Genomic DNA, 18,276 nt, shown 5'->3' with positions numbered 1-18,276 from the left:
AATACCATTTCCCGGAGGCTAGAAATACGTGTGGGGGCGAACGCTGAGCCTCCGGAAAACTCAGAGAAAACGTGACAGTTACCAAGAACTTCTTCGCTTTTCTTTTCTCTAGCACCGCCCCCACCTCGAAATTTCTCCGTATCTAGTACTTTCTGAAACTGCGGAGTGTCCTCCTCTCTGTCCCGTAGCGAAAGGGAGGGCGCCACTAGTGCCTCTGAAAACCCTACGGGCCCGCAAATTGTAGCGATCCTTCACTTACCTCGTACCGCATAGTCATGCTGGTAACTGTGGCAACTCCGACCGAAGTTGTGTTTGCGTTCTCTCACCTGCAAAGGAATTTTCCCCTGCCTATCCTCTACTGGCACTAACGATGGTCACGCTGAGTTGAAAAGTTGTGAGGTTTTTGTGTTATTTTATTACAATCAAATCGACCGAGAAGTAGTTCCAGTGTCGAGTAAGATGCCATATGGATTAAAAGGGAGATCATCGATTTCTCTTCGGAACCAGTTTGTTTGAAACTTTTACGCCACTTTGCGTGGGTTTCAGTTTCAATGAGAAAGTAAGATATTTTTACGAGAAAAAGTTCATAACATCGGAATAATAAGAATTAGTATTGTTACTCCAGGTTTATTATAACTACAGAAAGATGAATATGAATTTAGGAGTGGATAAAAGATAAGTTTGAGTTCAGAAGTGGATGAAATTTGTACTGTGAATATTAAAGATACGGTTATGAAAATCAAAAGAGAACAAAAATATTGCAGGAAAAATCGCATAAACTGTTAATTCATAAAAAATGTCTTCTTTAGAAGTACGGTTTCAAAGATTTAATTAAGTTTTCTTTTAAAAAGCCAGTGGAAAGAGATCAATTTCTTAAACTAAGAAGATAAGTCACAAAATTTATTAACAAAGTAAAAAACAATCTTGTGAGGAAGGTTTGTAAACCACAATCGTTAATACAAAGTGTGACATTTTATGAGTAATCATTTTCCTGAAATTGAAACAAGAAACAAACATCTATTTAATTATAATTTAAATACTATCTGAGTTACTGAATTTAAACGAGAGCTTAGAAAAAAAATCGCTGATTAATTTTCATAAAATGCTGTATAAGTTGCAATAGTAGAAAATAGTTGATATTCTAAAAACTTTAATTTAAAATTCAAACAAAATAAAATTCCAAAAAATTATAATTCAGAATTTTTTTATTTATTATTTTATACAAAATATCTAAAAAAAAATTAAGTTACTAAATATAACCAAAAAAATCCAGTATTTACAAAATTTCCGTTTATTTAAACATTAAATTATTGTTTTTAAATTTGCTCATTGTAAATTAAAATGAAAATTGTTTTAACATTAATAATATAGTTACTTTATCCTTACTCAACCTCATACATTTCTTTAGAAATTCTTTAATTTCTAAATACTTGCTCAAAGTACTTTAAATTTCAAGGTTGAAAATTCTTAAAGGTATATTAAATAATTTCTAACACATTTTGATGTTATTTATCATTTATCTTCGAGATTTTTGCTATAAGTAATTTTCCTTTGGATTTACAAAAAGCTCTTTCCAAGAAGAAAATGTAAAGCGGGCTTTCTTACTTACGGATTATCTCAGCAGAAAAAATAACACCCTAAAATTATAGTGAAAATTGGTCACCCCTGCTAGATAATCAAGAATATTACTTGAAGCAGTATTGGCAGGTAAAATTTCCCTTCTTATTGCATGAAAAACTAACCTTTTCATTGCTCAAATCGCATTTTGATAGCTAATATACGTTAAAAATTATATAGCGTTTCCTCCTGTATAACGTAAAAATATTTAGTAAACTATTTATAATAGACATTTTCGGAAAGATTTTGATTATAAATATGATGACTACACAGTTCTCGTCTTTCATTATTGTTTTATTGCGTAATTAAAAATATCCTACAGTTCAATATTAAACTGAAATAATCATTTATATTTTATGGAGAAAATTTATTAATAAAAAATACATTACAAACTTAAATACATTAAAGTTTGAGCAGCCTAAAATTTTCATATTAATTTTATAATTACAAATCTTACAAAATTTAAAACTGAATTTTGAGTATAAAATACTCTCCTTGAGATCTTCCCATATCATTGCAATAAGTTGCTTTGGAATAAGAAGCTTTGCGTTAAAAACTCAGCTTCTGCAGTAGTAAACGAAAACTATTACTTGATTTAAATTTTAATATTATTTCAAATGTATGTTTGGTTGTATTTATTAATTAGACAAATTTGCTCAAGTGTTTAATCAGTCAAAGAAGCTAGGAACTCAAACCGCATACATTTGCGAATACTTCAGCACAAAATTATAAGAAATGTTATTTGAAAATATCTCTTGTGCCTTAATATATATTCACAATTTTGCGTGTAACAGAACATCAAAATATTACTTAATTTCTAATTTACGCCAAATTTCTAGAAAAATACAAATTATAGACAATACCTTTAATGAAGTATACTTAGCAAATAGTAAAGGTTTGATTAATATAGTTGAATGCAGCAGAAGTTAGGACGTGTTCTTAATATTATTTGGTGTAACACAGCTCAAGTAAACAAATATATTCACACCTATTAAATAGAGCACTTTGATGTCCGTGATACTTCACAGAATCTTCTTAAAAATAGAAGTATTTTTAGAACATTAAAATTAGCTGTATAAAATTTAGATAAGCTATTTATAAACTATATACTTTACATAAAGCAAGTAAATTATTTAAACCTGTGATTAAGGCGTCAATATTTCACTTTTTAAAGAACTAGATAACGTATGTATTTTACCTATAAGACAGAAGAAAGCAACTTATTTTGTAAAATATCCGTGTCCTTCCTGTATATTCTAGACAAAACTTATTTCAGTGTTACAAACTATAGATTATTTGTTGATTCATACTTTTTTGTCTAAATAGAGAGATAATATATCGTAAAATATTAGCCGTGTAGAATTAAACAATATCAAAATTAGTCAAAACATTTATTTAAATACTTAGTATTAGCATACGATAAAGTAACATCAAATGCCAAATTGTCTGAACGCTTTTCAATTAGCAATTAATAAAATACTATACACATATACATTTTAGTTAAAATTTTTAGTAATATAATAATTTGCTGCTACCTGGAACTTCAGAAGATATTTCAGCAGTTGTTTGATATATACTTCTCTGAAGTGAAATTTCAGTCAGTTTAATGTCAACCTTTCTTTACACAAACAAGCATTCTGTGACATTTTAACTTATACTAAATGATTGCCAATGCTATAAAAGTTTGCTAAAGTATTCAAGATTTATCAGAAAGAAATTTAAACGAAACTACATAAAAATTTAACTATATTATTTGCAAGAGATTTTGTAAAACAGCACTGTCTTTGTATACTTTCAAACCTCAGAACCAGATAAGGAATCCAATTAAAACTACAAATAATTTCTAAAGCAGACTGGTTAAAGTTGAAGGGAGACCTTCAAGAGCTTTCTGAAAAGCTAAAATACAACTAAATTGTTATATATGAGCTTATATCCGAAACAGGTAGATTCCTTTGAGATAGATTTGGATACGGTGAAACAGATAGCCAAAATACCGCCGCCAATTAGGTGTGCCACGGCAACGTATCCCACATGCCAACCACCCCTCTTGTCTCCAACCACAATGCTCGACCTAGAGTGCGTGAAACGTCACTGCAGTAGCAGTGAATCTCATGTGACTATGGAGATCACAAATCTACCCCTTTCATGTGATCAAAGAAGTGACAGAGATGATAGTTATCCCCAAGACAGACCACGTTTTGATGCCCCAAAAGTATTTTACTGGTGGTCATGGACACTAGGCCTGACGGATCTTTTGGAAGACATTCCAAGAAAAGATGCCACACATTGTTTCCTCCGTCCGATTATCAAGACCCTAGTGATTGTCATCTTGCACGCTTTTGCTGTTCACTATGTCATTCTTCTGGGGTCACCAAATCGGAGTGGCCATCTGTGGTTTACTTTAGTTGTCTCAGTGGATGCAGTAACGACAGTCATCCCGATGGATATCCTTCTACTACGTGTGAAAAGAGTTCGCAAGCTTACATGCCAACTGCAAACGTTACATTTTGAAAAATCAGCTTCTGAGACGAGGAGTTACCGATGGGAGACTATTGGCGTTGTGGTCACTGTTTTGTTCTTAATATTTTACGTTGTGGCATTGTCCATAATAATACAGTCTTGGGACATACATCATATGCTTGAAGCTCATCTACCGTACGTGCAGCCCATGTGTATGTCTGAGCTTTGTGCCTATAACGTGGTGCTTCTTGTTTGGGGAACACACGTGATGCTCATCTGGGGAGTTAAGGCATTCCTCGTCCTTCTCTTCTGCTTCATATGCAGCAACACTCAATTCCAGTTCGAATGTTTAAATAAGAGCCTGATCCTCATGAAAGGCAGAGCTGATATCGTAGAAGCTAGTGTTATCCACGACTTGGCTGTAGACCACAACACCCTTTGCGAGCTTGTATTCGAAGCAGATAGACTTTTTAATGCTTCTGTCTTTATCTGGTTTGCTTTCGTGCTACTTGTCATCTGCGTCGAGGTCAACAGTTTCTTAAGGCAAGAAAAAGGACTGATATCTAGCGGCGGCACTGTGATTATGGTATTGGATTTTCTGTACGCCATAGCCATAGTCATTCTTATCGTGATTGGTGGTTGCCGAGTGGCCGAAGTAGCTCTGCAAACTATACCATATATAGTCAACTTTGCACGGTCTAAGGAAATGCCCAACCAATGTGTTTACAATGAAGTGCAACTTATTATAAATCGTGTTACTGTTTTTCCAGTGACTTTTACCGTTGGTAGGTTCTTCTATATCACAAGAAGCATTTTGATTACACTAGTGAGTGCTCTGTGCACCTATATTATTGTTCTTGTTCAAATGAGTCCAGCAGTCATGGAGAGTCTAAACTCAGGATCATGAAACATTTTAAAACATTGTTAGTTTACTTCCCTTCTTCCCACCACCGAATGGATTATTTATTTTCAATAATTTTGTAAACTATAAAGAATATGGAAGAGTTATAAATATATATATTAGTGTTCAAAACCTCCTGTTGTTAAATTCTATGGTGGTTCTGTGCTCATATTGACTATTCGTATAGAATAAATATTTAAGATGGCGCCATGTTCTTTTTTTTTTACTTCTTTCTGTTCATCATGCATATCAACACAGCTTCTTCTTTTCATAGTTCGAGGAGGTCAAGTATCAGGATTAATGTAAGTACATACTTTGTAATTTTTTCCCTTATTAAAGCAGAGGAGTTTTCTACAGACGCATGTAAATGCAACTTAAGGTGGAAGTTATACATGGATTTTGAATCTGTTTTTAATTATACTTTCGTAATTTATTCAAATTTAAATATGGTAGGATATAAAATGAAGAAATGCAAATTTGAGAAATATATATATTGTATCGACTGTAATATAAACAGAAATACTAATTATTTAGTATATCTTTTAACACCATGAAAGTAAATAGTTCATTTCAATGAATATAAGTTCCATAAATCGTCTAAAATGATGCTTTATATTCTATTTGTTATTATGTACACGAAATATTTGTGTTAAAATACTTTTATGCAGTTTATTATTCATGTAATTTGGTTTTACTCTGAGCTCATCAATTTGTCTCACTTCATATAATCTTGAAATATTAAAGAATTTACATTATTTCTTATTTGAAAACTTTTTTTATTTGTTTGTATCTCATCAAATATTTGTATCGCTCATCAAAGGAGTTTCTGTCCTATAGTTTGAAGATTGCTTTATATTTTATTACTTCACAGTGAATTTTTTTAATAAAGAAATTAATCAATTTCTTTCCATTAAGCAAAATTATCGATTTCAAGTTGAAAATATAATTTATAATGAACATTTTTGCTTCAAACTGATTTCTTATGCTGTGCTTGGAGTATAAATGGGTAAACATAATTTAACCTTCAAATTTCTCTGAAAATTGTTTCTGTGATTATTTCTCTTAAAAGAAATTAAGACATTGGAAAAAATATGCAAAAATAATCAGCACCAATAACTATTGATTGAAAACTGGTGCAAACAAATACGTTTATTATCATGCATGGATAAAGAATTTTATGGGATGAATAATTATCATGTTATATTTATAAAAAAAATTGCCTAAACTCTATTTTTAACTATTTATTATGACTTATATGAAAAAAATATAGGAAAATTTATTTATTAATAAAATTTTATAAAAGTACTTCATAATTATATCCATGACTTCCTTGTTGTATACTCTCTATCTGTAAATTCACTAAGTACCTTAATATTTTTATTTACAGAACACACTTTGATTATGTTAAATCATAGCGTATTCCTAACATTAATGAAAGTTAATAATATTTCAAATGATAAAAATATTCTCTAATTAGTTAATTGCTTTAATTATTTCATTCATTTATTAATTATTTGGTTATTAAATCTTTATAAATGAAATTAAAAAATAATATAATCTGATGAAAGCTTAAATACAAAATGATTATTAGTATTTATAAATGTATTTATTATTATGATGAGAAATGAGATTGTTTTAATAGACAAAATGTATTTTCATTTGTAAAAAAAATAAAAGCCTTCTAGTGCTTTTAAAATTGTATGAGAACTAGCTGCGATAATATTCTAGAATCTCTGTCTCTCTCGATTGAGTAATCATAAAAGTACATTTTGGTGTGCCATGCAAAACGACTCTTGCGTGTTTGTAATAGAGACTTACAAACTGTAATTGTTTTTTAATGTAAGGGCATTAATGTAAAGAGTTAATTGATATAACGCAACAAATTAAATGGGTCTCATTTGTAGATGGGAACAAAATCAAAGTAAAGCAATCTAATCCTGGATAGTGGTCCATAGTACATATTGAGAATTGGATTAACTTCGCTTATGGAATTCGAATCTTTTAAACATGCTTGTACACGTCAACATGTTTAAATGATTGGAAAGTTTTCTTAGGGAAATTTATCTTTTCTTTTTTCTTAGGGAAATTTATCTTATCTTTTTCTTTTTTGGAAAAAAAAAATAGGTTAACATTTCTCTATAGTTTATTTTCATATGTGAAAGCATAAAGAACGTAAGATAAAGGAGTAATTTATATGTCTTGTATTAAGAAATTTCTAGTATGAGTGTGATTTTGGGCAATCAAATAATTTTCATTTGAGAATCAAATAATTTTTATATATCTTTATTTTAAACTAATCTAAGATAAAGACAATTTTATCTAAGACAATTTTATCGTTTCAGGTAAGTGAACGTCTTCTAGCAAAATTAAATGTGCAGCCACTTGAGAGAAATAATTGTTACAAGCCCCATCCGCAAGCGGTTCAGGAAAATGTATGCAAAATTAATTTTAAAATATTAAAATATTTATTTGTTAAATAAACCCACAAGTCTCCAATTAGCTTTAATTTACTGCGGAAAAAAATCATAGCATTTTATTCCCTACAATTTTCACTTTACACTTTTAAATATAACATTTTATGTTTTCTGTTTTCAATTTCTGAGGCATTAGTTCTTAAACGTATAGGCCCGTTGTAAATGAATAGTTTAAAATGTTTTCAAGTATGCGAAAGAGATATATACAGCTTTAAAAGCTATTCCTTTTTAATATGCTGATTTTTTAATTTAAATTTTTAAATAATTTGAAATTTTAATTTTAGACTTTTGAGAAAGATTAGATCGAATCTAACTGTTTTCAGATTGCAGTGCTTTAAATATTATTTAAATACTGATAAACAACAATAAATCTAATTATTTTCGACTATATAACCTTCGATTATGCTACATTACGCATTTTATCAAATGCAAAACGGAAATCTGTTTCAAGCTAGATTTTTTCGTTAATAATCATCATTGGTATTTAATTTATACAGTAGGCTAGCTTTATTTTCGGGAAAGTAGTTTTGCTATCATGGGCATAAAAGAATAAAATTACCAACTGGTTTCAATATACAACAGTTATAACATTTATTACCGCCAAGTTTGTGATAAAGCATCGTTTTAAGGTCACTGTATTTTTTTTATGCAATATATGTTACTATCGTCTTTTTTCGGCTACTATTACTAATCTCACTTATCCGATGTGAATAGAACAAGCTCATAAATAATAATCGTGGCAAGAACAAGACTGCGTCTGTCGTTGGACAGGGCTTCGAACACCATACTGGTGACACCTTATGCTCCGTTTTGCTCCAATTTTGAAGAAGAGGACAGCACCCTGAGGGCCGAATCCGAGGAGTGGTAGGGAAGGCGTTAGCGGTAGGGGAAGAAGGTCTTCCACTCCTCTTCCCCTACACCTAACCTCTCAAAAGGGCTTTCGGTTCGCCGCATACTTTGGGTGCCCTATGCCGCACAGTCACTATACGTTTACAAACACTCATGGCACCTCCGGGATTCGAGCCGGGCCCATCGGTGCGACAATCAGCATCGCTAATCACTTTCCCATCTGGGAGGCTTGTAGTTTTGGTTATTCCGCTGCCAACATTTAGTTCTGTTTAATCGGATAACCTGGTCTCTACTGTAGTTAAAAATCAGTACCTTTTTAAAGCGTTTTGTTTTAAACAACGTATTTTTTACATTGCTAAGCAAATAATTATTATCATTTGAACCAAAAAGCAATGTTATTATAATAAATATAAAGTTTCGGAAATATTATTTTAAAATAGCTCAGTTTTTTCTTATGATGGGCAATGCATTGTTATAACTGAAAATAACATTGCAATTGTATGCGGAGCGAAAGAGTAACGTATTTCCCAGACTTCGTGAAGGGCAATGCTGTAATAATGAATGGAGAAGCTATTAGCATTTCTAACGTCAATGTGTATTTAATACTAATTTTTGGAATTCAAAACTTTTATTCCATGCGTTTCCTCTTTTACTTAAATAAATCCGCTTATGTTCGAGTGAGTAAAACGTTCGCAACTCCCAACGAATGGACTGGATATAGGGTTTTTTTAGTGGTTCCCTCTCCCCATTCGTAATGTAAATACCATCCAGTTTTCTTTAGAACATCTTCCAAGAAGACATCAATCTTTAAGAAACTAGCCTTCGTGTTCTTTGCTATAATCAGTAAACGAACTCTACTTAGAAAACAAAAAGTACGAGGGAACAGGCGAACTTTTTATTGCAATTTAATCTGTCGTATGAAAGTAAGGGAGGAAAATATGAAGAATATTTTTCAGAAATTTCCTTTGTGACAGAACAATGGTATGCACTCGTACGCCTTTCTTTCTGAGATATTTCCAATAGACTTGCGCAGACCTTTTTGAGATATTTCGAAAACAGCTTAGATATGCATGAACTTCCCATTTTTTTAATCTCTTGTACCTAGAAAGAATCCATTTCAGGTTTTTCATCCCATTCCATAAAAAGAAGGGAGAGAATATTTTACACAGGTGGAATTTCAGAGGTCATAAGAAAGAAAGGAAACTTGCGATGGGAGGGGCTCGAAATGGAATAAATTGATAAAAATATGCATTTTATATACGATATTGAATATCTTTAAGTATTCCATTCTGAATTTCTTAGAGATACGCTTTTAAAATTTCATTTGAAGGTAATTAAGATGGCTGAAGGAACGGAATTTAAAATACCATAAAACTTGAGAGCCGTCTTAGAATTTATTTGTAAATGAAAATTTAATGCTTAAAAATATTTAAAATTTCGATTGTAGTAAGCATAGCGATGCTTTACTTACAGTTTCCAAGTTAAGAACTATAATCATTCTTGATCTTATGGTGAGATTAGAAATTTTATTTTCCTGTACACTAGGATTAACTTTTTGATTAGTGAACATTTTCTTAAAGTTTACGTAACATTCACAATTGCCCAGCACAGTTTTTCATATTCTATTCACTAAATAAGATCATTTTCGATAACCATAGAAATATAACTGTATATTGTAAACACATCTTCACTTATTAATGATCAGGAAAATTACAAAAGTGTACATAGAAATAAGGGGAGATTAATATAAAAATTAATTGTGTAAGGATTAATATAAAAATTAGTATAAGGATTAATATAAAAATTTCTTCAAAAGTTTACTCACTGGTAAAGCTAAAAGGTTTCAAACGAATTGCTTAAAACTATTCGTCGTTAATCATCACGTAAATTACAGTCTGATAAAATCAAATGTTATCTGTTATAAAAATGACTCACATAAACAGGTTTTGAGATCATGTAATATTTGTTTACCCTTGCGAAACAAAATATTCTGATTCTGTAATTAAAATATGTTCAGAAAAAGGGAAATAACCTTTCTAATTCTGAAAGCTTTCCTTACTTAGAAGGACTTTCTTATAAGGTGCCTATCAACATATAAGCGGTAAAGTTGCTGAACTTTTGTAGTTTAATCTGAGTTCGATTCCAGGTAAAAGGGCTCGATGCATAGGCTTTTTTCTGGTTAACCTCATGTATAACGTGGATGCGAGCCAGTTTACCTTAAAATATTTTCCACCAAGGCATCCCTTCTCTTTAGGCAGATAACCCCAGCAAGTTTTGCCACAATAAAATAAACCAAACCTATTAGCTAATCATTCCTTTTATATGCAAAAAATTAACAAAGGAATAATTGAAGAAGATATTTCTTTATTGAAACATTTGAAAATATTTCGAATAAGGAATCGCTGTTTTTAAAAGCAAATCCGTCAACTCAAAGAGCATTCGCAATATTTTAAAATGCATATTTCAAAAGGGCATGCGACTAGAAGGAAAACAGGCAACAAAACGGGAAGAAATGAAATAAGCAAAGAGATTAAGTATTAAAAAGATTAAAAAACATAATCCCATCATCTGTTACCTCCATCGACACGTAGATGAATGAACTTGCTGCAGAACACTTATTTAAAATTATTTATCAGGAGACGAATAGGAGTATACTAATACATTTGACGACTCGTCGATTTATATAAATACTTATAACTGAAATGCATGTATTTACTAAGGAAAAACACACAAAATACCTACCATACTAGTTTTAATAAATCAGATGATGTTTCAGTTAAAGCTTATTGACGTTTATTATTGACTTTCAAGGAAAAAAGGAAAAGTTAAAAATACGAAAAAAAGTTAAAACTATTTCACATATTTGTTATCGATGCTATTAACGTTTATATTTAAAGAAGAAATTCCTTTTCTTTATCTATTGGAATACAGCTAGAATCATACTTCCGAATATTGCTTTAAATGTTCTGAAAAAATGCCAAAAGAGACAAGCAAAAAAAGGTATATATTTTGTTCATATAATCCGCAAAGTCCTCTAATGTTTCAGCAAAGGATTTCTGCGCTTTAGACAAAACATAAAGAATAGTTTTTAACTCAAATAAAAACATTGGATAGACTATGAAAAAGATTAACTAGTTTTATTGTTGAACGAATAAGAACCACTAACTGTAATAAAGTCTATCTGATCTTGTAAAATGAGATTTAGATTGACAGTTACAAGAAAAGAGCATTTATGAAATCAGAGTTTTTATTTCTAAACATTAGGTATATTGCCACAAATTCTATTCTAACATAATATACAGAATCCCTATGTTACACATATTAGATAAATAAAATACTAAATGACTACACCTAACCTATTCTAGCAAAAGTAAGCTTAGTATAAGACATACGCTGTGTAGCTTTCATTGAGAGCTCAAGTCAAGAAACCACGAAGTCTAATGATATTGGCACCACCAATAAACCAAAAAAATTTAAAAAAAAATAATAAATAAATAAAAATCTGAAAAGTTTTAGATTTTAATGATAGACCAAATGGATTTGTAAAAGTTTTTTACCCTCTCGCTCAGCTCCCAATCGGCAAGTCTGCTATTACATTCATTCCCACTAATCCTTTTTTTTTTGTCTTTTTAGCTTTGTTATTGAGCATCATTTCTTCGTACTTACGCCATATACATTTCAATAGGAAAATTACAAAAATTTTAAAATCACCATAGCAGTATACGTTTAGAAATCCTAGTGTAGCGTTAAGTCTCGGCTTTTCAGTTCTTTCTGAGTGTCTCATATCAATGTTCAGTTTCCTTACTAAGAGAGCTTTGCAAAAGCGTTTTTTGTCTCTTTTTACTAACCTTTTGTGTGTTTACTTTATTTATTAAACATCATGCTCTTGGCGCTTACGCCAGATAAAATTCAATTAAACAGCATAATCATAAAATATTTAAAAACAGCGTATCTTTAGAATTTCTGATAGACAGACTCGCTCGCTGGAGATCAAGATGTTTTATTCCGTACAGTGTTGCCACTATTAGCTTTGAAATTGTTGAGTTTGTTCATTAAAAATTCGTTAAAGTTTTACAAAATATGAAATAGATAATGAAATAAATTCAAAAATTGGGTTTCCAGGTGCCCATCTTCGGGTGGAGGACTATGTTATTCAAAATTGTATGGCTCTAGGAGCCTCTGTTTTTCCACAATGCAAGAAACATACATACTCTCATGGAGGATTATTTAATTTCTTTAAATATAATACAGGCAATAATAGTATCTGGGGAACAAAGATCCAACGCATTTAAGTGTTTCACGCAAAATAACGTTTTGAGACTAAAATCCCATTCTGCACTGTTTCTTTAGGGCTAAATCTCATTATTTTGTTTTATCTAAAGTTAAGATGATTTATAATGTAAAAACTACGGTTTTTTCCTGGACTATAATCTTACTGGTTTGTGTTATTCTTCACACATTTAAAATTTTTCTCTGTATGATATGTGAAATACCTTTTCAGTGGAGTACCTTTTCCCATACATTTCTTTAAGTATTAACTTTACGAAAGTTGTAATTCTAATGTGGATGAATGACGACTTTTAACGCGCGGATTATGAAGATTTCTGGTATTTTTTCCCGTTTTACTCAAACCTAGCTTTTGTCTCACAAAAAACTGGTTTACTACGCAATTATTTTAAAAATTCCTATTTTTGTGAACCTTTTAATTCTTTGCTTAAAGTAGGTAAACAAATAGATCTTTTTAAGTTAAAATCCAGAAATTTCTTGAATCTTTATGTTAAAAATTACGTATTTAAATACCAAAAATAATAAAAAAAAATTGTTCGTTGATATGTTATTCAGAACCACGTTTGCATGCATTTTAATATTATCGCACAAAATCAAAAATGCCAGTACACTGGAATTTAAGTAGCTATTTAAAGAGAAAAATTTGTTTCTAATATTTTTATCAATATTTGTTCCAGGTCACGTTTTTGTACTTATTTATGTATTTTAAAATATATTTTAGAAAATTGGTTAGGAATATTAGATAATAATTTTGCATCTTTTTACGAAAAGCTAAATGTTGTATTTCTCAGCTTGTAATTTTCAATCAGCACTATCTTGCTGATTCTTAAGTTTTAAAACCTGTAGCTTCTTAAGGTGTGGAATCTGTATTTACTCTTTAGTGCAATTACAATGGCAAAACTCTGATCTTACCGATCTGTGTGAAGGAGACTTATATAAATAAGAGGCCCGCTTAAAATACTTTAGATAAAGAATGCCTCGAAAAAGAATGTATTTAAAATTGTCAAACAATCGTCTAAAATCTAATATGAATGCTAATTAAGTCTGACAAGAAATCGAATCAAAACATTCATATGAGTTTTAGGAAAGTGTGCATACCATTTTCCAATGTTTATCGTTTATCATCTTTTCATATTTTCAAAACTTTTGCAATATTTCAGCCTTGCATAGCAAGTTGACCCAAAATACTTTCAGCATCGATATTTAGAGCTAGTATAAACTTTTTAACACAAAGGGGACGTAATTTCTTAAATCATTGTAAATGTTGGGATCCGACAGTGGTTACAAGAAACCAGATAAAGAGCATAATCATGATTCTTGGCAGGAATTCAGAAGTCTTTCAAAAGCCCAAATGTAATTCTGAGCTGTTGAAAAATACAAGTATCTCATAAGTGAGTAATGCAAAATTGTGGTGCTCTGATTTGGAGCAGGTTTAAGTAGCGGAAAGGTTCCTTTGATTCTGCAGGTTTTAGAAATATTTAACTCCTTTTTTAGAAAGGATAATTTTAGTAAAAAAATTGTAGAAAAATATCACTAATACTAATTGATTTATTACTAAACTGCGATTTATTTACGTGAATCAAAAGTAATAGGAAAAGAAAAGATAATCGTCACTACATTACACTTCTATCATCGTCTGCGCACTCATGGCGCGTTATGATTACATCATTCAGTTATAGTTACCGTTTCAGTTGCATGGCCATTTCTCACATAGTTACATCATTTATGCTTAAAAATTAAGTGATATTTTCGTATACTTATGAACTAAAGACATTGAAATCATTAAAACGTTTAACATAAGACACTATATTTAGATCTATTGCGTGACTGCCTAAAGAGCATTTATTAATCGTTGTCTTCAAGTGTTTTTTTTCCATAACACATAATAAATTCCGTAACGCATAATAAACGTAATATGCAATGAGAATAATAATGAAAAATTCTTACTACAAAAGAAATGAATAAAGAGTACTAATTGCTTCATTTTTCTCTTTACAATACAGCAAGAAGCGATAATTATTTCAATTTGAGAAAGGGGGGAAAGAAAGGCTTGTAGCCCCAAAGAATATCTAAATATGTGTTAAAAATTTATCCTATATATTTATTCTTTTTTGTTGAATGAAACAGCGATTGGAATACTAAAACGTGCCTTATATAATCAAATCAGTCTGTAAATTATAAGTCTGTAAATTTCCAAGTGCAGTCGATAATAAATTTTTCAGTCTTTTAGAATTCCTTGTGGCAATAAGGAGCTGGCTGTATGATGCTTAAGTGATTTCTCTCTCTGTGGTTTACGTAAATATGGGAATGTGGGCAAATATGGGTAGAAATTCGTTTACGAAGGCGTATTCCTTCGTAGTCAGATAGTTAATGTACGGTCTGCTGGTAATCAACTAACCCATTATTTATGCAGAACAGTAGTGTTTTAGTGTTCGATGTGCCGTTTTTTTGTAAATAAAGCTACAGGTTTAAAGCATTATTCTCTATTTCCTCCTATTTTTTACTCTTTTCTAAAAATACAAATTATTTTTACTTTATATTTATCTGTACAATATAAGTTATTTAGCTTACGCATATAGTTATGAATGCTACATTTGTGTCTATTATGTCGTATTGGTGTTATATACACACAATGCATAGATCCAACTGAGATTTAAATTTTAGAATGACTATATTTTTATCAAAGCTAAAGTTCTGGGGCGAAGGTAACTAAACTTATATACTATATGTGATACAATGCATCATATCTATTGTTCCGGTTAAGATAATTTATTTTTTGGAACATTATGCATTCAAATGTAAAAGGACTGCACTTTACAATAACAAAAAAAAAAAAAAAAAAAAAAAAAAAAAAAAAAAAAAAAAAAAACAAATTATACATTATTTATTTACAATTCATTTAAAATTAAACTTGTATTATATGTATTTTTCCTTTAAAAGTATGTTACAATAACTGTAGATTGAAAATTAGTTAAAACGTTATGCATAATTCAAATATGGCGTTATAATAAAATACCATATCCCAGTAATGTTATAAATTATCATTACTAACCTATGCTATTACTTAAATTGAGCTGCTTGCATTTCCAAGTGCTATCCACAAAATAATACGGCTCCTGGCTATTGTGATCCTTTACCCAATCTACACACACATTTTATGCACTTATCGTGTGTAACTGTAGTTTGTCGTTTTTGCATCTGCGCACGTTGGTGATGTCGTGATTATATAAAAATCTTGGAATTAGTTTTGAAGGCAACCCTTTAGATAATTCCAGAATGCAATCCTTCTTCTGTTCCTATCACTAATTGTTTCTTTAAAATCTATATATTCAGCACTTACAGTAACAAGGACTAAAATATTAATAACGAAAATGCGGTGGCAAGCGTTGTAATTCATGTAGTATACCCTAGTCATTTTGATCATAATATCAATGGCAAATTTAATGGAAGTGCAAGAAAATATTACAGATGTTTTATTTCTAGTTTGAGAAATTTTTATTGAAGAATCAAATCTTTTTAAAAAGAAATACATTTTCTTTTGAAAAGGGAAACATGTTATAATGATGTTATAATGGAGAACATATATTTTTCCCATCCAAAATATTTTTTACCTTTACCAGAATATTCCTGAAATAAAAAATAATCCCCATAAATCTATATATTTTAGTGAAATCTAACCACAGGATTCAGTTGTTGTAAGTTCGTTTCGCGGTTTCAAAATTTTCAGATGTAATCGCAAGGGCGAAAATCGAATGATAATTATCAGTTCCTCCCTCGAAATTTTGAGCTTATTGAAGAGAAACTACGTGTTCCGTATTCAGTCTCTAATGCTTTAGGGAAGCGGTTCTCAACCGTTTTGCTAACGCGTACCATCTAAACAAAACATTTAAAACTTTTAGTACCACCACTACAAAGTACTACTACCACCACCACTCTTGAACAAAGCTCAGATTGCATAAATTTACGAGTGTTGGAGAAAAAAACTCAATCAGGATGTTGGGGTTTTAATTTTTTTATTTAATAGTTAAAACTGCTCTGCTTCTTTGCGTACCACCTACTTTTCTCTTGCGTACCATCAGTGGTACGAGTACCACCCGTTGAGAAACCTTGATTTAGGGCATTTAAAATAAAGAACTAAATTGATAAGTGCACTTGAAATGGCGAGTATTGTAAAAAGTGGCCTAACTTGGCAAAACGAAATTTGAAATAAGTTTTTTCAGATGTTTTTGAAATTCGTTTTTTTCTTTTTTACTCTCTTCTTATAAAACACTAGTAAAAGTAAGATACAATACTTTTTGCAGTGTTAAGACTCAAATATTCATAGAACAGGAATCAAGAGCCAGATTAAATGAAAAATAATGAGCATTATTTATCTTAAGTCAGTGATAACCTGCCACTGTAACTGTTGCTACAGCTTCATAGGAAATGAAGCAATTGCTTAATTTAAACCAAGTTTTGTTTCAGAAATGAGTTTGAATAGTTGGGAATATTCAAAATTTGGATACCATAATTTTGAAAAGCGAAAGTATTATGGGCAAAACGAAACATATTTTAGGTCATGAGTGAATAATACCTTGGTAATTTTAATGTTAAAAATGCATTTACATTTCTTAAAAATTATTAATATTATTTATGTATCCATTCGATACATAGCGATTCACATGCCGCATAAATAATACTGTTGAAGTTTTTTGTGTTGTTATCAGCTATTAACTTTCTTAGTGCAATCCTGCTTCATACGAAACTTTTTTATACCAATAAAATTCATTGCAATATTCCTCATCTCGGAAGCACTTTAGTTAAAATAACGAATCTACTTTTATCTCTCATGTATTATATGAAATGATAGATGACGCTACTGTCAATCTCTTACGAAACAGTTTCTTCATCAGCACCTTAAGTTATTAAAAGTAATCAATCTTATGTTTAAACGATTATCTGCAGGCAAACACAGATGACAATATGATACAAAACAGGAAAGACAAATACGCTAGATTTAAGTTCAAAGATTCTTTTCAAATTTAATATCCAAAGGTTATCGTCTGGAATTTAAGAGCCAATTTCAAGGAGTTTTACTAAGAAAACGCCTTGAAGATGACAGAGTTAAATACTTTCTTCCTAGAAGAGCTTAGAATTTTCTATAAGGCCGATATCAGTGGAAGGATACATTTTGCTGACTGTGAATGAAGTGTAACCCCTTAAGTAAAACCAAAAGATAACAAATGAGTAAATAGTTCTTTAAAGCCCCTCCTCAAAAAGTAAATGTTATCCGAAAGCAAAATTCTAAATAATGTTTATTGCTTTCAGGTACAAAATTGTCACAATGACTTTCTGTCTAATCATAAAATTTTATTGCTGCAATGAACTCCGATGTTTTAAGGCATGTACCTTTTTCCCAAATTGTGCTCCACGGAACACTGACATTCCGCAAACAGTCACTAAGTGCTCTGAGAAAAGTTATGAGCCTGAGGTTAGAGAACAAGGAAACGTTGTCAGCTTTCATGTATTTAACACAATTTAAAACAGCACTTAAAAATGTGAAAGGAATGCATGTAAAAAGTAACTTAAATCAAAATATAATAAATTTAGTAACATAGCACAACACCAGATGACATATGTTGTTGAAACGGATGGAGAAGGCATTTTTGTTTGTGTTTCTGGTCTATGTTCAGAAGTAAAGATTTTTTT

General features: G+C 30.6%; 1 protein-coding gene across 1 annotated transcript; it reads left to right on the top strand.

Annotated features, from left to right (window-relative positions):
• The first annotated feature begins 1,335 nt into the window (after positions 1-1,335).
• On the top strand, positions 1,336-5,679 carry LOC146995683 (uncharacterized). The gene has a single exon (XM_085821632.1). The coding sequence runs from the start codon at positions 3,539-3,541 to the stop codon at positions 4,982-4,984; it is 1,446 nt and encodes a 481-aa protein (XP_085677758.1). The 5' UTR covers positions 1,336-3,538; the 3' UTR covers positions 4,985-5,679.
• Positions 5,680-18,276: the final 12,597 nt, after the last annotated feature.

The sequence above is a fragment of the Stegodyphus dumicola genome, chromosome 8, assembly GCF_044657685.1.
Source record: "Stegodyphus dumicola isolate Sdum_Otavi_A_Nest chromosome 8, ASM4465768v1".
Lineage (NCBI taxonomy): Eukaryota > Metazoa > Arthropoda > Arachnida > Araneae > Eresidae > Stegodyphus > Stegodyphus dumicola.
Note: the sequence above shows the minus strand (reverse complement) of the source record. Positions and strands in the feature narration are given on the sequence as shown.

What these genes read in the sequence shown, in the direction of transcription:
- LOC146995683 (XM_085821632.1), top strand. Translation starts at nt 3,539, where the DNA reads ATGAGCTTATATCCGAAACAGGTAGATTCCTTTGAGATAGATTTGGAT.